General features: G+C 38.3%; 1 protein-coding gene across 8 annotated transcripts in view; it reads left to right on the top strand.

Annotated features, from left to right (window-relative positions):
* The window catches only part of ENOX2 (ecto-NOX disulfide-thiol exchanger 2), a 384,366-nt gene that overhangs the window by 302,010 nt on the left and 64,331 nt on the right, over nucleotides 1–18,025 (top strand). For all 8 annotated transcript variants that reach the window (XM_066356618.1, XM_066356617.1, XM_066356616.1 and 5 more), the window contains 3 exons: nucleotides 9,363–9,569; nucleotides 14,469–14,702; nucleotides 17,772–17,984. In XM_066356618.1, coding sequence (XP_066212715.1) covers nucleotides 9,363–9,569; nucleotides 14,469–14,702; nucleotides 17,772–17,984 — 654 coding nt within the window. The remainder of the gene's footprint in view (nucleotides 1–9,362; nucleotides 9,570–14,468; nucleotides 14,703–17,771; nucleotides 17,985–18,025) is intronic.

Raw genomic sequence — 18,025 nt, 5'->3', positions numbered from 1 at the left:
GTCACAATGTTTTTTTGGCTAAGAACACTTGCTTCTTTTTTGAAAAGAATACCCAAGGACTTCATAGATGTGTGTACAAAAACTTCCCTTAGAAAACAGAAGAAAGGAAAATTTTCTCTTACTAAGCAAGGCTGAATTTTATGCTCATACCAGTAGAAAGAAATCTGTGTGCTGGTTGCCTTACAAATGATAAAACATATTTTTAATGCCATCTAGTAAGGAATTCAAGTGTGTTTGTGCAGAAGGAAGCTCCAAACACAAAATATTCAATGCTGTCATTTGCAGTCTCTCCTTTTCAGAACTGGCTTACATTCTGATGATAGCAGAAAGTGAGCCTACCTGAGGCCCATAAGAATATAACTTTGGTGCCAAAAGTCCTCCAGTGCTACTAGCTATTCATATATCACTCAAACTACCACTATTCAATTGGTGGGCTACAGTAGGTAGTGAGGCTAGGTTGAACCTTCCATGAGGGCAAAGAGGAATATTGAGGCTCAAACTACTTGCAGTTATTTAGTCATTACAGTTCATGTATAAGGGATCTAGGCATCTATATTGTCAGTAATTAATAAGTTTCTCCTTAGACTCATAAAAACATCTGTCAAGATTCAGTGTCCATTTTTCAGTTTAAATGCAGCAGCAATAATAATTGACTTGACCTTTTCTCCTAGATCCATTTGGGGTTTTATTTATTTTAAATTATCAAAAGCTATATCTTCACACAACTGAAGCCTCATTAAAGCTTTTTCCATAGTTCTAGTGGTACTGGGTAGCCTACTTAAGGGACCTAGCTCTACCATGCTAAGAGATTAAAACTCTTTGTTAAGGGAAACACTCAAGGGTCCAGGCCATAGATCAAATGAACTTACCTAACACAATAAACATGAACCTTTGACATATGACTTCAGACCACGATTTCATCTTCTACCTTACACAAGAATCAATTAATCGTAGAATCAGGCCCTTGCAGGGACCCAGATTCTATTTAGTACAATCTGCTCGTAACTGAGAGGATTTTAGAATTAATCAGGGTTGGTTGAACAAATCATCTTGGCCTCTTTTGCTTGTGAAAAATATCCTTAATACCTTGTTCCAATCTTTGAACTTGTTTGTCATCAGGGACTTCCCTCCAGACCAATAAAAAATCTAGGAATCCAACATCTCAGAGGACCAAATTAGGAGAAGAATTAGCATGTACCAGAGAATTAGGGAATGGAGAATAAGATGTTTCTAGTAGGCCTTATCTGCCAACTCGTGTGGCCATTTCTAGATTTGTATTTATTGCCCTGGTGAATGAGTGGCATTGTTGTACCTTTGTCTCTTACCCTTAATGCCCCTGTCCCTACAAATGGGCAATGGACTTTTCTCCCTTTCTTCTTCTGTGTTGCTTTTAGAATAAAGAAAGCTGTACATCCCTGATACTAGCATTTGTCACTCAAAAAGCCATGAATTTAGACATTGCAGTATTAAAACCTCCTGCATATATAAAGGTAGAATCCTGCTGGTTTAATCATTTATTTATCACATTATCAGCCTACAGTAGGCTTTCATAGTTTTAATTAAATCTAATCTAGCAGGATGGCTCATAACCTATAATGTCTGTGTTGGGTGCTAGAGATGACTTTGCAGTATGTTTAGTTCCTAAATTTCAAGAGTAGTCAAGATACCGTATGTATAACACATAGACCTCATTGTTGAGCAGTCTTTAAATGAATGTATGGCTTAAAGAGTCTCTAACTTTTGGTAGTCTCTATTAAAGGAAACAGACATTTTTCAAATGCATTTATTTTTCCCACCTGTACCCATGCCTTCTCAGCTCTGAATTGGAAGGGCCACAGAGTGAAAGAGAAGTATTTTACCTTTACCACTCAATCCTTTAGTTCTCCAGCTTTGTTTTAAGAATGCTGACAGGGCAATTAGTACCAGTAAAGTGGTGGCTTCTGGGAAGGAACCTGGCTTTGGAATTGAATTAAAAAAATAACACTCCTGACACAGCTTAAAGTAAACTGACATTCTATTGCCTTTTTAGAACTTGAATTTTGTTTAAAGGGACACTCAGTTTAATTGAGTGGGGAAAGCACTAATGCAGAAGCCTCCTTTAGTTCTCTGCTAAAATCATGGTAAAAGTGCCATTCTTGTTAATAGACCCAAAACTTTGTCAAGGTGAGATGGGAAGAGCAGATGAGACAGAAAAAGCCGAAACTTGGTATGACCGAATCCCTTATCTTCCCCAGAGCCCACCAACCCTGTCTGAGAAGGCTTTGATTATAAACCCCAGTACTTACTCCTGCCTGTCTCTGATATACTCTCTTGCACTCAGTGGCCTCTCAGCAATAAGGTCATATGATTTGGGGGCTCTTTATGAACCCATCTAATCTGCTTCTTTCTTGTTGCTTCATTAGAAATTATCCTTAGCATCAATTTATTTCCCTCTCTCCCACCTGATGCTTTGTCTAGGTGCTTGTGACATATGCAGAACCTTAAAAGTCCTGGGGCTTTCGGTAACCATAAACTCAAGAGTCCAACTCAACTCCAAATGCCTTTCACTGATCTGCTTCATGTGACTCTTCAATCCATCGTTTCTGCTTGCCATTTACCCATCCTTTAGTTAAGTTCAACAGTTTCCTGATCTCACACTCATCTCTAGCACAACTCCAAGTCTACTCTTTCCTGGAATGCTTCCATGTGGAAGGTACTGAAAACAAAATAGTAGTTAATCATTCATCACTCTAATGCATTTCCATTTGAATATTGAGTGCTAAATCCAATGGATACATTTTAGTCCTTAAACTCCTTTATCTCTCTGCTATATTTAGTACTACTGACCCCTTCATTCTTCTTGAAACATTAGGTTATTTGAAGGTGTCAGAATGAATGAGACCACCAGAGATATTATATAGACCAAGAAGGGAGGGGCCTGACCTGTGGTGGCGCAGTGGATAAAGCGTTGACCTGGAAATGCTGAGGTCGCCGGATCGAAGCCCTGGGCTTGCCTGGTCAAGGCACCTATGGGAGTTGATGCTTCCAGCTCCTCCCCCTTCTCTCTCTCTTTCTCTGTCTCTCCTCTCTATCCCTCTCTGTCTCTCTCTCTCTCCTCTCTAAAAATGAATAAATAAAATAAAAAATTTTTTAAAAAAAAGAACGGAAGACAACCAATCAGAGCACCCAGAAGAATTCCAACATTTCAAAATTTAAAGGAGAAGAGTAGTTTGCATTTTTATATACCTCTTAGCAGCAAAAGTCCTCAAAAGATTTAATCTTTCCAATTATTCTCCTCTCAAATCTTCTTTATATATGCTTTTGCCCAGCCGCTCTATCAAAATGTCCCTTGTTTAAGGACACTAGTGACCTCACAATACTAAAACCAGTGGTTGATTCTCAATTCTCTTTCTAGTTGACCTAATAGCCATATATGATACACTTGATTACTTCTTACTTGTTATACTTCCTTCTCTTAGTTTCCAGGAAAACGACTGGTTTTCCTCCCACCACACTGCTTTGTCCTTCTCAGTATCCTTTGCTTATAACCTTCTGTTCTTCCTGATTTCTTGTCATTGGAGACCCCCATGACCAAGTTCTTGTACCTGTTCTCTAACTACACTCATACCTTTGATGATCTCATCCAATTTCATGGCTGCAAAACTATTTATATGCCAATGACCCTAAATTAAATGTTTAGCTCAGACCTTGTCTCAGAACCCCAAATTTATATTCAATCCCTACTTATTATCTCCACTTAGATGCAAAATAGATATCTCAGCTTAATATGTTCAAAACAGAATTCCTAATCTTTGCCCCCAAACCTTTTCCACTGGTATTCTTCATCTCAGATACTGGAAGTGACATTCTTTCAGTTGCTTAGGTCAAAACTTAAGGGTCATCCTTACCTACTTTCTTTCCCTCACATTTAATCTGTTAGAAAACTCTATCAGGTCTCCCTTCAAATATAGATATCTAGAATTCTAACTACTCTCATGATTACCACTACTCTGACCCACTTTATATTCACAATTATACATTTTCTGAACTATTAAAATAGCCTCCTAAATGTTTTATTTTTCCCTTTCACCCTTGCCCCTTACAGTCTATTCTGAAGAGAGCATGCAGAGTTGTCCTTTCTAAAGCCTAAATCAGATCATGTCACTTCTCTACTCAAAACTCTTTATTGGCTCCCTATTTTACTTACAATAAAGACCAATGTTCATTTAATGCAGTGGTTCTCAACCTGTTTATTATACAATACATTTTTAAATAAAATATGTATTTCCGATGGCTTTAGGCGACCCCTGTGTTTTGGTCGTTCAACCTCTGCCAGGGTCGCGACCCACAGGTTGAGAACCACTGATTTAATGCATTAGAAGGCCCTTTATGATCTTTCTTCCCTCTCCTATATTGTCTCTCTGACTTGGTATCCTACTACTCTCCTGGCCAGCACTCAATTGCAGTGCTATTATATAATAGACCCCCATGGTATTCTATGAACACACCAGGCGATCTTCTGTTACAGGGCCATTGAACTAGCTCTTCCTTCTACCTGGAATGCTCTTCCTCTAAATAGCTGCATGGCTAACTCATTCACTTCCTTCAAATATTTGTTCAAATGTCTATCAGTGACCCTGACAATGTACGTATTTAAAAGTACAGCCCTCCCTCCCATACTCCCAATTCTACTTACTTACCCTCTCTATTTTTATATAACATTTAGTATCTTTTAACAAACTATAGAATTTATAGAGTGTAAACCCCACCAAGATAAGGATTTTTGTCTGTTTTCTTTTTCACTGGCATATCGTTAGCAGTTAGAAAAGTGTCTGATATAGTAAGTATTCAATAAATATTTCTAGAGTAATTGATGGTTAGATGTATAGATGGATGGATGGATAAAAAGGAGAGGTCAGAGGTCTAGAAAGAAACCAAGAGAGCTTGGAGTAATTACCCCACAGGCTTACCATCTCCAAATTGATATGTTCAGTCCATATTTCTCTTCTGAGCTTCAGATACATATAACCAACTGACAAACAGACTTTTCTAGGTATATATACATCAAATGTACAAAAAATGTTACTATATAATAGTTGACAAACTACCAGGTTAAAAGTCAAGAGAATTGTATTCTGCTCCCAGCTCTGTCACCAAATCTTAGCTTAGTCACATAACCTCCCTCATTCTAAGTTTACTTGTCTATGAAGTGAGGATAGTGAATTAGATTAACCTAAAGACCTCCAAGGTTTTATTCAGATCTAAAAACGTGATTCTGGACATTAAAAGTGTAGCTACCACAATCATTATTCACTCAGGCAAAAGCCCCTCAAAATGTATTATGAAAAGCAAGGGGAAATTGGTAGGTTGTACATAGAGCTTTGTGCTTTCAGTGGAGCAGACAGAATGATATAATGGTTAAGTGTCCAAGTCCTGAAGCGACACACTCCTGCTTTCATATCCCAGATATCCACCACTAAATAGCCATGAGATCTTGGGTAAGTAATTTAACTCCTCTAATCTACACTAAGTAAAATCAGTTCTGGTCTTAAAATGCAATCAATCAAACTATACTGGAGCTGACTGTGCACCAGTCTTCTAAAGATGAATGGTGAGTAAGCACCCCGCTCTCATAGAAGCAACATCTCCTGACTCCCAGGAGTCAAATATATTGCAAAATAAAGCTTTCTGGAACAGTTACCCACCCCCTGGGTGGCTATCAGAGATTTACCACATTCTCAATTAGTAGTTGTCACTTGGTAGTATAAGAGGCATCATCATCTCTCCAGAAAATTCAATTTTGCCAATAAATTTTACTCCAGCTGATAGACCTTCTTTTTGGATAGGTTGCATTTTGAGTCTACTGTGAAATAGCAATACATGTGGAATAAATGGTGGAATAACATCTTCTATCTGTGTCCAAGAATGTGAGAAAGTAACCAGGAGCCAGAGAACAATATTTCTTTTTCATTTTACTATCTCAAAACAAGCCTCCTTCATTCCTTTTGGTTCCTAAGAATGGGTTAAGAAAAATTTGAGGAAGTAGGTAAATTGAGAATTAATAAAGATTTGCATTCCATCTGATTATTTCCCCCCAGTTGGGATTACATTAAGATATATCTGACCTCTGATGATTGTCTCTAGGAGGCCTTCAATCTTGGGCTGTCTAATAAAATCAACTCACAGTTTTGCAGTATGTAATTTCCGGCCAGCCAGTTGAGTGATCTGTGGTGCTCTTTTGAAAAGCAAGAAGCAAGTGGTTTATAGGTCCTCTGTCTTGCTCTCTGCCTCAAATATCAGCAGTGACTCTGATCTTAATGCTGATTGCCTCAACACAGCACCCCAGAGTGGGTGCTTAGTTGTAATTAGAATTGCTAGAAGCTCCTCCTTTTCCATTACCAGAGATTAGAGTTCTTTATACTCCCAGTTATCTTAAATCTTTTTACATGGAAGTTTTCTTTTCCATCCAGAGTGGTGGTAGGGGTGTTTCCAAGAGCTTAGCACATTACTTGATTAATAGTTTAGCACTTTGAATTTGCTCTCCTATGGAGTTTTCATTGCTGTGCCCACATCGCTGTATTTCAGTGTGATTAGAAAATCAGGCCCAGACAACAAAGTGCTTTGAGCTGTTAATTCAAGAACAAGTACTATCCATTAAGAAAGATAGTACAGCCCATTGCCTTCCTTGGTGGCATACACCTAAATCTCAGCAAATGCTAACAGAGGCTTTCTACATTTACCCAAGAAAAATAAATCCCAGCATTCTTGACACTACTCTTCGTAGCTTTTATGCTTCTTTATTTATCAGTCACCATTGAAAAATCACAGCGCCTAAACAGGTGATGACTTCACAGGATTTTTAAATCCCACAGAAATGAGTCAAGGGAAAGAAGAGCCTTTGTTTTTATAGTGTGACATGTAACTGCAACGGACAGTAAACACACTTTCCTTAGAGCTTCTTAACGGACCTAAAGGTAGGCCTAAGTAAGCAAACTCAGATAAAATAAAAAGGTGTTTATTTGCTTCACAAAGAGATTCCTTATCATCAAATTCCTTTAAATATGAAATTTTAGAAGGATCCTGACACAGGATTTTATACTAAAGTTGTTTTTTTTATTTTAAAACATTGCTCAAACTATATATATGCTCTTAAAAACTCTTTACCTATGTGTAGTCAGTGACTTTGGTATGTTCCATGGTCAAAACAATATGTGTCTTCACAGCTGTAGATTCCTCTATCAATAAGTCATTCCTTCCCAAACCCAGTCTTATCTAAAGGTCTGGATAAAGCAAGGAGTTGGGAGCTTAGAAGCCCAGGTCTGAGCTACCACTGTACTCAATATTTGTGATAGGGCTTTAGAAAGGCCCAGTTTGATAATTAGAAAACCTGAGTTCTGTAATAATAAATAATAACACTATAATAACTACTGTTTATCGACAACCTATCAAGTGCTAGGCATTGTACCATGTGCAATATAGACAGTATCTTGCAATAAACCTTATAAGGTAAAAGACAGTGTCCCTGCTTTAAAGATTAAAAATGAGATTTTTCAGAGGTCCTCCCACAGTCATACAGTGAGTAATTAAGTTAAGGTTTCAATCCAGGTTTAATTGCTCCAAGTTCATGTTCTTTATATTTCTATCTAACTTGATGACCTGAATGAGTCACTCAACCTTATTACTTAGCTAATATTTTTCCTCTGTAATATGAATTTAGACCAAATCAGTGGTTTTCAATTCTAGCTACATGATAAACTTGCCTGAGGAGCTTTAGAAACAATAATGCACAGGCTTGCACCCCGTGATAATTAAATCAGATTCATGGGGTCTAAGCATTTTGGTTTGTTTCTTTGACTCCCAACTTGATTCTAATGTACTTCTAGAGTTGAGAATCCTTTCCAGTTCTTAAAAACTCAGAAGCATAAGTCTTAAGAGATTCTGAACCTAATCATCCTCCTTTTGACTAAAACTATAACCTCTCCAAAGTCCATGACTAAGATATTTCAGATTCCTGCTATTGGGTTATCTTCTTTTTCCCTTTAAAATGGGAAAATACAGTGAGTTTTTTAAATTACAGTCATTTAAATATCAAAAGAAATTTTGTAAGTTCCCTGAGTCTCCCTCCCCTTTTATTGATTAAATAGAGGGAAAGAGAGCATCATGAGAACCTGATTATTCTGAGTCACCCTGATAAGATAGTGGTAGCAAAGTGAGGAAGCTAGAGATGCTGGCACCCAAGGAAGCTCCCAGATCATCTGCTTGCCAACTAGGATAAGAGCCAAGTGTGGGCCTTGACCTAATAATCTACAAGTGAGACATTTATTTTTGTTCGTGAACTGTCATCACTGGTTGTTGAGCTCTCCAAATCTTGAGCTGAGCGAATTATTGTTCAGAGCTGAATGGAGAGAACGGATTACACAAAATAGATCATTGCAGATCCAAAAGCAACACTAGAAAAACCCTTGACTGTCATGATTTGATTTGGGGAGCTGTGCACTGTAAGACTTTGCTTGGAAAATGTTTTCATATATGTAAGTAGCAACAAGGAGCTGGCAGATACAACAGGTTTCATGTATAAGAGGAATGAGTAGAAACCCCTTTGTTTTTTTAAAGCAGAGCCAGAATCATCTCATTAAGTAGATTTTTACTGTCTCTCCATAGCCACATTTATCTCACTTTAGTTAATTTCCCAGATGAGTTTACTTTCTCTGCTGTCATACTTTCCTCTGAATGCTGCATGGTTGGCGCTGGACCGCAGCTCTCCATCAAGGAACTTGAGGAAGGGGTCACAAACAAAAATTAAAAAATAAAAAAGATCATTTGTACTCTGGCTGACATTGTCAATCAAATCATTCTGAGAGCTATAAATATTTTTGTAAATGTTTACCCCCTCATTATCAAATTAATTCTAAAACAGTTCTTTAAGTATAAACAGAGAATTTGGTAACTACCAACTGAATTACAGGGGCCCTTCCCTCAGGGATCCTGGTTCCGAGAATTCCTGAAACTAAGAGTTTCAACTGAGTGTGATTTTCCCCAACTAACTGTCTTCTTAATAAAAATGACTGGAAATCAAGCAGAGCTGCATTGTCACAACAAAAGTAAAGAACAAAATATAAAAACTCTGAGATGGGAAAAACAACTGTGTCTAAGACTTTATACTGTAGCCATTATGGGCTCCAAACCAACCAATAAAAGGATTTTCAGGTTCATGCAACCAATTTGCTGTGTAGCAGAAATGAACACCTTGGGACCACATGCTTCTGGCACTAGGCAAAAGTCTGGTAGGGACAGTAAGGCTATTTCTGGGATATGTTAGGTTTCAAAGAGGCCTGTCCCAAGTGAACATTTTAATTTCAAATGCTTTTGCACTTAACACTTAGATCTTCCACCTCCTGCAACCCGAGAACGACCACCAGGATGCAAAACAGTATTTGTGGGCGGCCTGCCTGAAAATGGGACAGAGCAGATCATCGTGGAAGTGTTTGAACAGTGTGGAGAGATCATTGCTATTCGGAAGAGCAAAAAGAACTTTTGTCACATTCGCTTTGCTGAGGAGTACATGGTGGACAAAGCCCTTTATCTTTCTGGTAGGTGTTTAATCGCAAGGATTGTACCTACCAAGCACAAGGCAGAGATTGGGGATCAGTGTAAAGTTTGGTCCTACTAGTACCCGCTCTTGCCCTCAGAGATGTAAAATGCATGTTAACATCCAACTTCTTCTTTTAAAGTTATTCAGTAATCCTCAATTTTCTGTGGGATAACTCCAAACTACTTACTTGTATCAGCCGATTATCTGTTTTACCTCTCAGCATTGTCTTCCAACCCTTCCCGCACATGCATGTCCCAACAACCCTAAATTAATTCGAGGCCCCAGACTGTGCCATGGTGTTTTATGCCTTCTCCTCTGACTAGAATTACCTTCTCCACCTCCATTCACCCCACACATATCTTCACACCCTAAAGCTCTAGCTCAAGCATAACCTTTTCTGGAAAGCTTTCTCTGGCTTCTGTCCTCACTCTGCCCCAGGCTTATCTGGGCCTGCCTTCCTCAATTATTCCAAAGCACCCACTACTTCCTCCTAACATGACTCCTGCAATAACATGCTACAACTTTGCCTTTCTACCTAAGTATCCTTCAGCGCAGTGTGAATTCCTTAGGGGAAAGGACTGTGGCTTATTTAACTTTGAATCCCCATTATCGAGCACATAACCTGGAACAAAAGTGCTCAGAATTGCCAATAGAAGTCAGTTAGTTATTGAACATTTGTTGACTGCTAGGCAGACAGGCTTGCAGAGAGGGAGAGAAAATTTCTGACTCCTGACTGGGGATATCAAAAAAGGTAGCATTTTGACCAAGTCTTTGTCAAAGAGCAAATTTGGATGTAAACAATGGAACATAGATACAGCATGAGCAAAGGTACAAAGGGGGTAAGTTTTTATGAACATTCAACACTTTGAATAACTTGGTTGGGTCTTTATGAGATAATAGATAATTGCTGAAAGAATTTTTGAACAAGGAAGATGATTGTTCCTGAAATATTAATCTGACAGCCCTGTATAAAAATGAGTTAGAGGAGAGAAGAGAATAGAGAGGTCAGTAGACTCCTGTTACAATAGACGAGAGGAAAGGTAATCAGTGATTGAAAAAGTAGGCTGATAACATAGAAAAGCAGAGGAGGAGGCAGATGTGGAATCCTCTTATTAAATTTGCTAGGTGCTGTAATATCTAACTGCGGAAGATTTGACAGCACTTAGCAATGATAACAGAGTATTCCACAATAAACTATTTTAATAAGAACTTAAAGGTGTTGAAAAGCCCTGGACAGTTTTACATAAAAGACAACATGCTGCTCAGGAGAAATCCATCTATACATCATTGAAATCAGCCCTCTGGTAACAATCACCTCCTGGAAATGTTCTCAAAGCTGCCAGAGGAGAGGGAATTGCATTCAGTGATGTGAAAACAACTAAAGTTTTCCATATAAATGGAAGCTCACAAATGCTAGAAATCTCCTGAATAAGATGACTGTTCTCCAACATTGTAAAAAAAAAAAAAAAAAAAAAAAAGTTAAAACAAAGAAAACTAATTTAGAAAAAGGGCTTCAAATGTAAAAATAATTTTCTTTTCTATTGGCATTTAAACAGCTTTGGGAGCTGGCATTGTGCATAGGATATCATCCTCATAGCATCACAGTATTTTTCATGTGTTTACACAAAACTTTCCTATCATCCTCTCATTTGGTCATCTCCACAATCCTGGCAGAATAGGCAATATAATCATTAATAGCTTTATTTTTCTTATGGCTCAGATGATCAAATAAGATGAGCAGGTGTGAAAGTGCATTTTAAACTGTAAAACGCCCTCACAAAGTTTGCTTATGAAATATATATCTATGCTTCTTCTTCCAAAAAAGAATGTGGCAGTTTTAGTGTTGCCAGACATTAGTCTTTATATTGATGAACTCTATTCAGATCTTTAAAGTTCTTTCTGTGTGTAGTTTTTTTGTTCCATTACCTGCAATGTAAACTCTGTCTTCCATAGTCTCCCTGGATTTCCAGCTTGTTCTCCTGAGCTCAGGGACATCACTGTGTTTTCCCAGAGTCCCCCTCCCTCTGCTGAAGCCTGGAAGCTATGTCCAGACAATAACCTGGGAAAATCACCGGGATCATTTCATTTAGTTTTTGTCTCTCAGTGATCTCTGTCTTCATTGCCCAATGTTCGAAGTCTTACAAACCACTGTTTCAAATATTTTGCCCATGTTTTTAGTTGCTTAAGGAAGGAATTACACTACAAGCTGTGCTCAGAATAAAATGTGGCAAACATGTATAGAAATAGCTAGTTTACCCTGGGCTTGCCTGGTCAAGGCACATATGGGAGTTGATGCTTCCAGCTCCCCCCCTTCTCTCTCTCTGTCTCTCTCTCCTCTCTCTCTCTCTCTCCCACTCTCCTCTCTAAAAACAAATAAATAAAATAAAAATAAAATAATAAAAAAAAACTCTATAAAAAAATGAACTCTGCTTGACCTGTGGTGGCACAGTGGATAAAGCGTCGACCTGGAAATGCTGAGGTCGCTGGTTCAAAACCCTGGGCTTGCCTGGTCAAGGCACATATGGGAGTTGATGCTTCCAGCTCCTCCCCCCTCTCTCTCTCTCTTCTCTCTAAAATGAATTAAAAAAAAGAAATAGCTAGTTCAGCTTCTAAAACTTTAAAAGTTAGTAAAACTAATTTTATCCATTTTTTGTTATTGTTCTTAATTAAATTAACTTTGGTAGTACAACTGGCACAAACAGTGGAGGTTTGGACTTGAATCCTGGTTTCCTGAATCCTACTCCTATATCATTATATTATAAATACACTATCGGTTTTTTTTTAAGGATCCCAAGATATATGTAACCTGGTTCACTTTCCACTTTATCATATCTGTTTTCTGTTGCCCAAAAAATTGATTCAGAGTCACCAAATACATCTTAAGAAACAATTTTTGGGATTGAAATACCAAGTTGATGCACTTAAAATTTTGTTAATAGGGTAGATCTCATGTTAAATACTCTTACCACAATAAATTAATTATTTGTTCTTTAAAAATAAATAAATTTTATTAAAATTCTTTGTGGTGGTGTGAGTAAAATTGTTGAAATTATTCAAAAGCACTACAGTTTCAGGCCAGCTTTTCCATTCTTCTCAGTCCATGATGCTGTATAAGACTCATTCTCTTTATTTTTATATTTTTAATTAGGTGAGAGGTAGGGAGGCAGATAAAAACTCCTGCATTCACCTCAACTGGGATCCACCCGGCAAGCCCCCTACCAGGTGATGCTCTGCCTGTGTGGGCCACTGCTCTGTTGATCAGCAACCAAGCTATTTTAGCACCGGAGGCAAGGCCATGGAGCCATCATCAGCACCCAGGGCCAACTTTGTTCCAACCATTGGAGCCATGGCTGCAGGACAGGAAGAGAGAGAGAAAGAGAGAGAGAGAGAAGGGGGGAAGAAGCTTATGGTTGCTTCTTCTGTGTGCCCTGACCAGGAATGAAACCTGGGATTTCCACATGCAGGCCAACTCTACTGCTGAGCCAACCTGCCATGGCCTCATTCTTTTTTTAACTGAATATATTTGACATGTAACCTTGTATAAGTTTAATGTATGCAATGTGTTACTTTGATACATTAATATATTGTATTGTGATTGCTGATGTAGCAATATTTATTACCTTACATAATTACAGCACAATTTATTGTCTATATTCATTATACTGTGCATTAGATCTCTATGGCTTATTTACTACTTGTTACAACTTTGTACCCTAAAACAACATCACTCTTATGCCCCCTTTTTTCACCCCCTGGAAGCCATCATTTTACTCTCTTATTTTACAGGTTTAACTTTTTTATATTCTATATATAAATGATGTCATTCCACATATAAGTACTTGTCGTTCTCTGTTTAACTCATCTCACTTAGCATAATGTGCTGTGGGTTTATCCATGTTGTCACAAATGAGAGCATATCTTCCCTTCTCACAACTGATTAATCTTTCATTGTATCAAAGTACCACATCATTTTTTTCCTTTCATACACTGATGGGCATTTGGGTTGTTTCTATATCTTGACTGTTGTGAATAAACATGGGAGTGCATATTTCTCATCAAAACCCTGTTAATATACCCAGGAGTGGAATTGCTAGATAATATGGTAGATCCATTTTTAATTTTTTTATGAACTTCCAAATTGTTTTACATTGTGGTTGGACAAATTTACATTCCTACGAACAACATATAAGGGTTCCCTTTTCTCCACATCCTTGCCAGCACCTGTTGTCACTTGTCTTCTTGATGATAGCCATTCTGACAGGTGTGAGGTGGTATCTCATTGTGGTTTTGATTTGCATTTTCCTAATGATTAAGTATGTTAAACATCTTCTCATGTGTCTGTTGGCCATTTTTATGCCTTCTTTGGGGAATTGTCTATTTAGTTCTGCCCATTTTCTAATTGGGTTTTATTCTTGTTGAGTTGATTGAGTTCTTTCCATATTTTGAATATTAACCCCTTATCAGATATATGGTTTGCAATTTTTTTTCTCCCATTCTGTAAGTTGTCTTTTTTTGTTATTGTTATTCTAAGTTTGATGTAGTGCAGTTTGTTGATTCTTTTGTTGTTGTAGTTATTTATTCCTTTGGTATTATAATACTCATTCTTGATACTATTATCCACAGAGCCTCCCTGTGCCAGAGGTAAGATTGCAGATGATAGAATGGAACTCCTACAAACAAGACTGATGCAACCCATGGAACTGTTATCAGAGTTGAGAATATAATGCAAGTCTTTTGATAGTTCACTGTGTTAGTAGTGAGGAGAGGATTTGGGTTATGTGGCACTTTAAACTGCTGCACCTGCATTTGCAGCACTAAACTTGGAAAGGCACTTACATACAATTGCTCACTCACTGGGCTGCTCTCGTATTCTTCTGTCTCTCTCTTGTACACTTAGGTTACCGCATTCGCCTGGGCTCTAGCACCGATAAGAAGGACACAGGCAGGCTCCACGTTGATTTTGCACAGGCTCGAGATGACCTGTATGAGTGGGAATGCAAACAGCGTATGCTAGCAAGAGAGGAGCGCCACCGTAGACGGATAGAAGAAGAAAGATTACGCCCACCATCTCCACCCCCAGTGGTCCACTATTCAGATCATGAATGCAGCATTGTTGCTGAAAAACTAAAAGGTATAGAAAGCATTCAAGCTTTGTGTTTAAAATAACTCTTTCTTTGGGGAAATTTAATAAATATATTTGTAGTTTTGGCAGTTATCCTTTGAATTTTCCATTAATCGATTCTAAACATTTCTTGTGTTAGAGCCTTACAGATAGAGAATTGTACCTAGTAATTCAAAAACCAGAATATCTCTCCGACTTGTGTCTCTGTTCCTTTGCTGTCTCAAGGGATGACATTTTTCTCTCAACACATCAGGTTTCTAAAAAAAATGTTTTTCCACTTTCTTTTTTTTATTTTGAAATTAAATTTAATGGGGTGACAGTGATCAATAAGAGTACATAGGTTTCAGGTGAAGATCCCTATAACATGATGTGTCCCACTTTCCACATCAGAAAATTTTAACTGTAATCCATGACTCAGGACAAGTAAACACTTCTCTTTTATCATGGATAACAAGTTAGTTTTGAAGTATAAATAGAAATAAATTAGAATGATAGAACTTAATATGACCCTGGAAAACCCTGATAAAAATCTCCATTTTATAGATAATAAAACAAAGGACCCAAGAGTAGTCACAGTGTATATTTTTCTTCAATTACTGAGAGACTTAACTACCAAGTAAAAAATGACTTATTTAATCACTTAAAATGATCAGTTTATTTCACACAGTATCCATGGAGACTTCTAGATATTGCTAAATGAGACTGTTCCCCTTTAGTTTTGATTTCTGTTTCTTTTGCTTGACTCTTAGAACTATTTTGCTAATTTAACATTAGTTACTCAGCCTAGTCTTCTATGGTAGTAGCACAAATTCAGCCTTTTTCATTCTTCGGAGTATGGTTGATTATATTAAATGAATGCTGGTTTCCATCAATCTTACTGATGACACTAATCCAGCTCTAATGGTATTAATTACCCCTGCTTTTTGTGCTCTAGGCTCTGGCAAGATGTTGCTAGTTCTACTTTCAACAGGTCTCATTCACCAAATTTGTTTGTACCATATAGCTTAAGGCAGTGATTTTCAAGCTGTGTGCCTCAAGAATTTTTAAAACATGCAATACCTGACTATTTATTCAGGGGCACTGACCTCTTTTCCCTTAGATTACCAAATAAAAAAATGACAACAGCCAACACAACAGTAGTAGTCCAGTGGGAATAAATGAAAATTATGCCTATTTTTTTTTTTTTTTGTCAGGCCAGGAAAGTATGTATTGTTTGGTTACAGAATTTTAGTAATTAGTTTAGGTATGCCATGAGATGAAAAAGGTTAAAAATTGCTGACATAAACAATCACACATTTAAGAAATTCTTTATTTGGATTGATTTTGTCTTCCTGTAAGAGAAAAACAGAAAACGTAGAATCTAGAATAGAGACACAATACTCTGGTTTCTCTACAGATCACATAAATCTTTCACCTTATACTAGGATAGAGACACAGAAATAATGGGACACTTTGAAAAACTGGAAAGGCTGAAAGCATTGGTAAGATGCCAGTCCAAGACTGACCTGTTCACATGGTACCACGCTGGTCAGTTTGAATTTTTTTTTAATGAATTTGCTGGTCAAATGGATCTCGAGCATAAAGCAAACATTAAAAGACTATATGCATGTAGTGAAATTAAAAGCTGCTGTAAAGGGAAGGTTGGCCTCTCATATATTTACACTGAGAAAAGGCAATAAGCAAGATTCACATTGCAGTTGGAGATATTTCCACTGGACATACGGGCTTCTGGCCAGAGAGAGTTGTGGAACCCCAGAACAGAATTTCAGTAGAATACTAATGGACTCTCCCTCTCGGGAATTTTTAATAGAAGAATGCATAAGTGGCTATCTCAGGAAGCTGGACCAGAAGCTTTGAAAGAACTCTGCTACTATTTTAATATTAGAGAATAACTCCTAACTACCTGTAGAAATCTACTTGGAGGCTTCCTCAGGCAAGCTAAACAGGATGTGAGGAAATGTAGAAAATAGAATGAATTACATCTTAGTAGAATGTGCCTGGGACTGAGTGGAAGGCCTGCGGCTGTGGATTGAATGCAGGAGTGATGTTATGAAAGGTCAAAAATGTGTTTATTCCAGGCGTCTACGGCCATACCACCCTGAACGCGCCTGATCTCATCTGATCTCGGAAGCTAAGCAAGGTTGGGCCTGGTTAGTACTTGGACGGGAGAAAAATGTGTTTATTCCTAAAGAATGACCCATTTAACTCAGTAAAGCTCCTTCCTACACTATAAATAATCCCAGGTCAAGGAAAAACTTACTATCCAATTCAAGCTGGACTTTTCCTTATTAAAAACTAGGACTGTAGCCTGACCAGGCAGTGATGCAGTGGATAGAGCATCAGACTGGGACACAGAGGACCCAGGTTTGAAACCCTGAGGTTGACGGCTTGAGTGCAGGCTCATCCAGCTTGAGCACAGGACCATAGACATGACCCTATGATCACTGGCATGAGCCCAAAGGTTTCTGGCTTGAAGCCAAAGGTCGCTGGCTTGAGCAAGAGGTCACTCACTCTGCTATAGCACACACCACCCCCATCAAGGCACATATGAGAAAGCAATCAATGAGCAACTAAGGTACCACAACAAAGAGTTGATGTTTCTCATCTCTCTCCTTCCTGGCTGTCTGTCCCTATCTGTCCATCTGTCCCTCTCTGTGTCTCTATCACTAAAAACAACAAGCTAGGATTGTAGAATTCTGAAGTTCTCTCACTGCTCATTCATACATTACACATGTGCACACACACACACACACAATCAGAGACATAAACAAATTTGCAATCTGTGAAAACTGTATCAGTAAAAAAAAACTTGTTTAAGGAAAAAATAAACAATTATCTCTCTGAAGATTGTGCCTCAACTAAAGCAACGTAACGTACGTTACGAGCTTTCTCTTCTGCCTGCCTGCCTGTGCCCGTTGCCTGTGTGCACAGGAGTCTGCACGCATGACTCCTCATCCTCAGCAGTTCTTAAACAGCAACTGCCAAAAAAGTCATGGCGGCCTCCTTGTCGGCGTGGTGGGAAAACAGATCAAGATTTGGTTACTTTCAGTGATTCTAAAAATAAATTCTTTTTTTCAGATGACTCCAAATTCTCAGAAGCCGTGCAGACCTTGCTCACTTGGATCGAGCGAGGAGAGGTGAACCGTCGCAGTGCCAACAACTTCTACTCCATGATCCAGTCGGCCAACAGCCACATCCGCCGCCTGGTGAATGAGAAAGCTGCCCATGAGAAAGACATGGAAGAAGCAAAGGAAAAGTTCAAGCAGGCCCTTTCTGGAATTCTCATTCAATGTGAGTGCAGGTCTGCTGAAAAGATGAGAGGGCATTTCACT

Source organism: Saccopteryx leptura, chromosome X, assembly GCF_036850995.1.
Source record: "Saccopteryx leptura isolate mSacLep1 chromosome X, mSacLep1_pri_phased_curated, whole genome shotgun sequence".
NCBI classification, from domain to species: Eukaryota; Metazoa; Chordata; class Mammalia; order Chiroptera; family Emballonuridae; genus Saccopteryx; species Saccopteryx leptura.
This window is presented reverse-complemented; position numbering and strand designations above follow the sequence as displayed.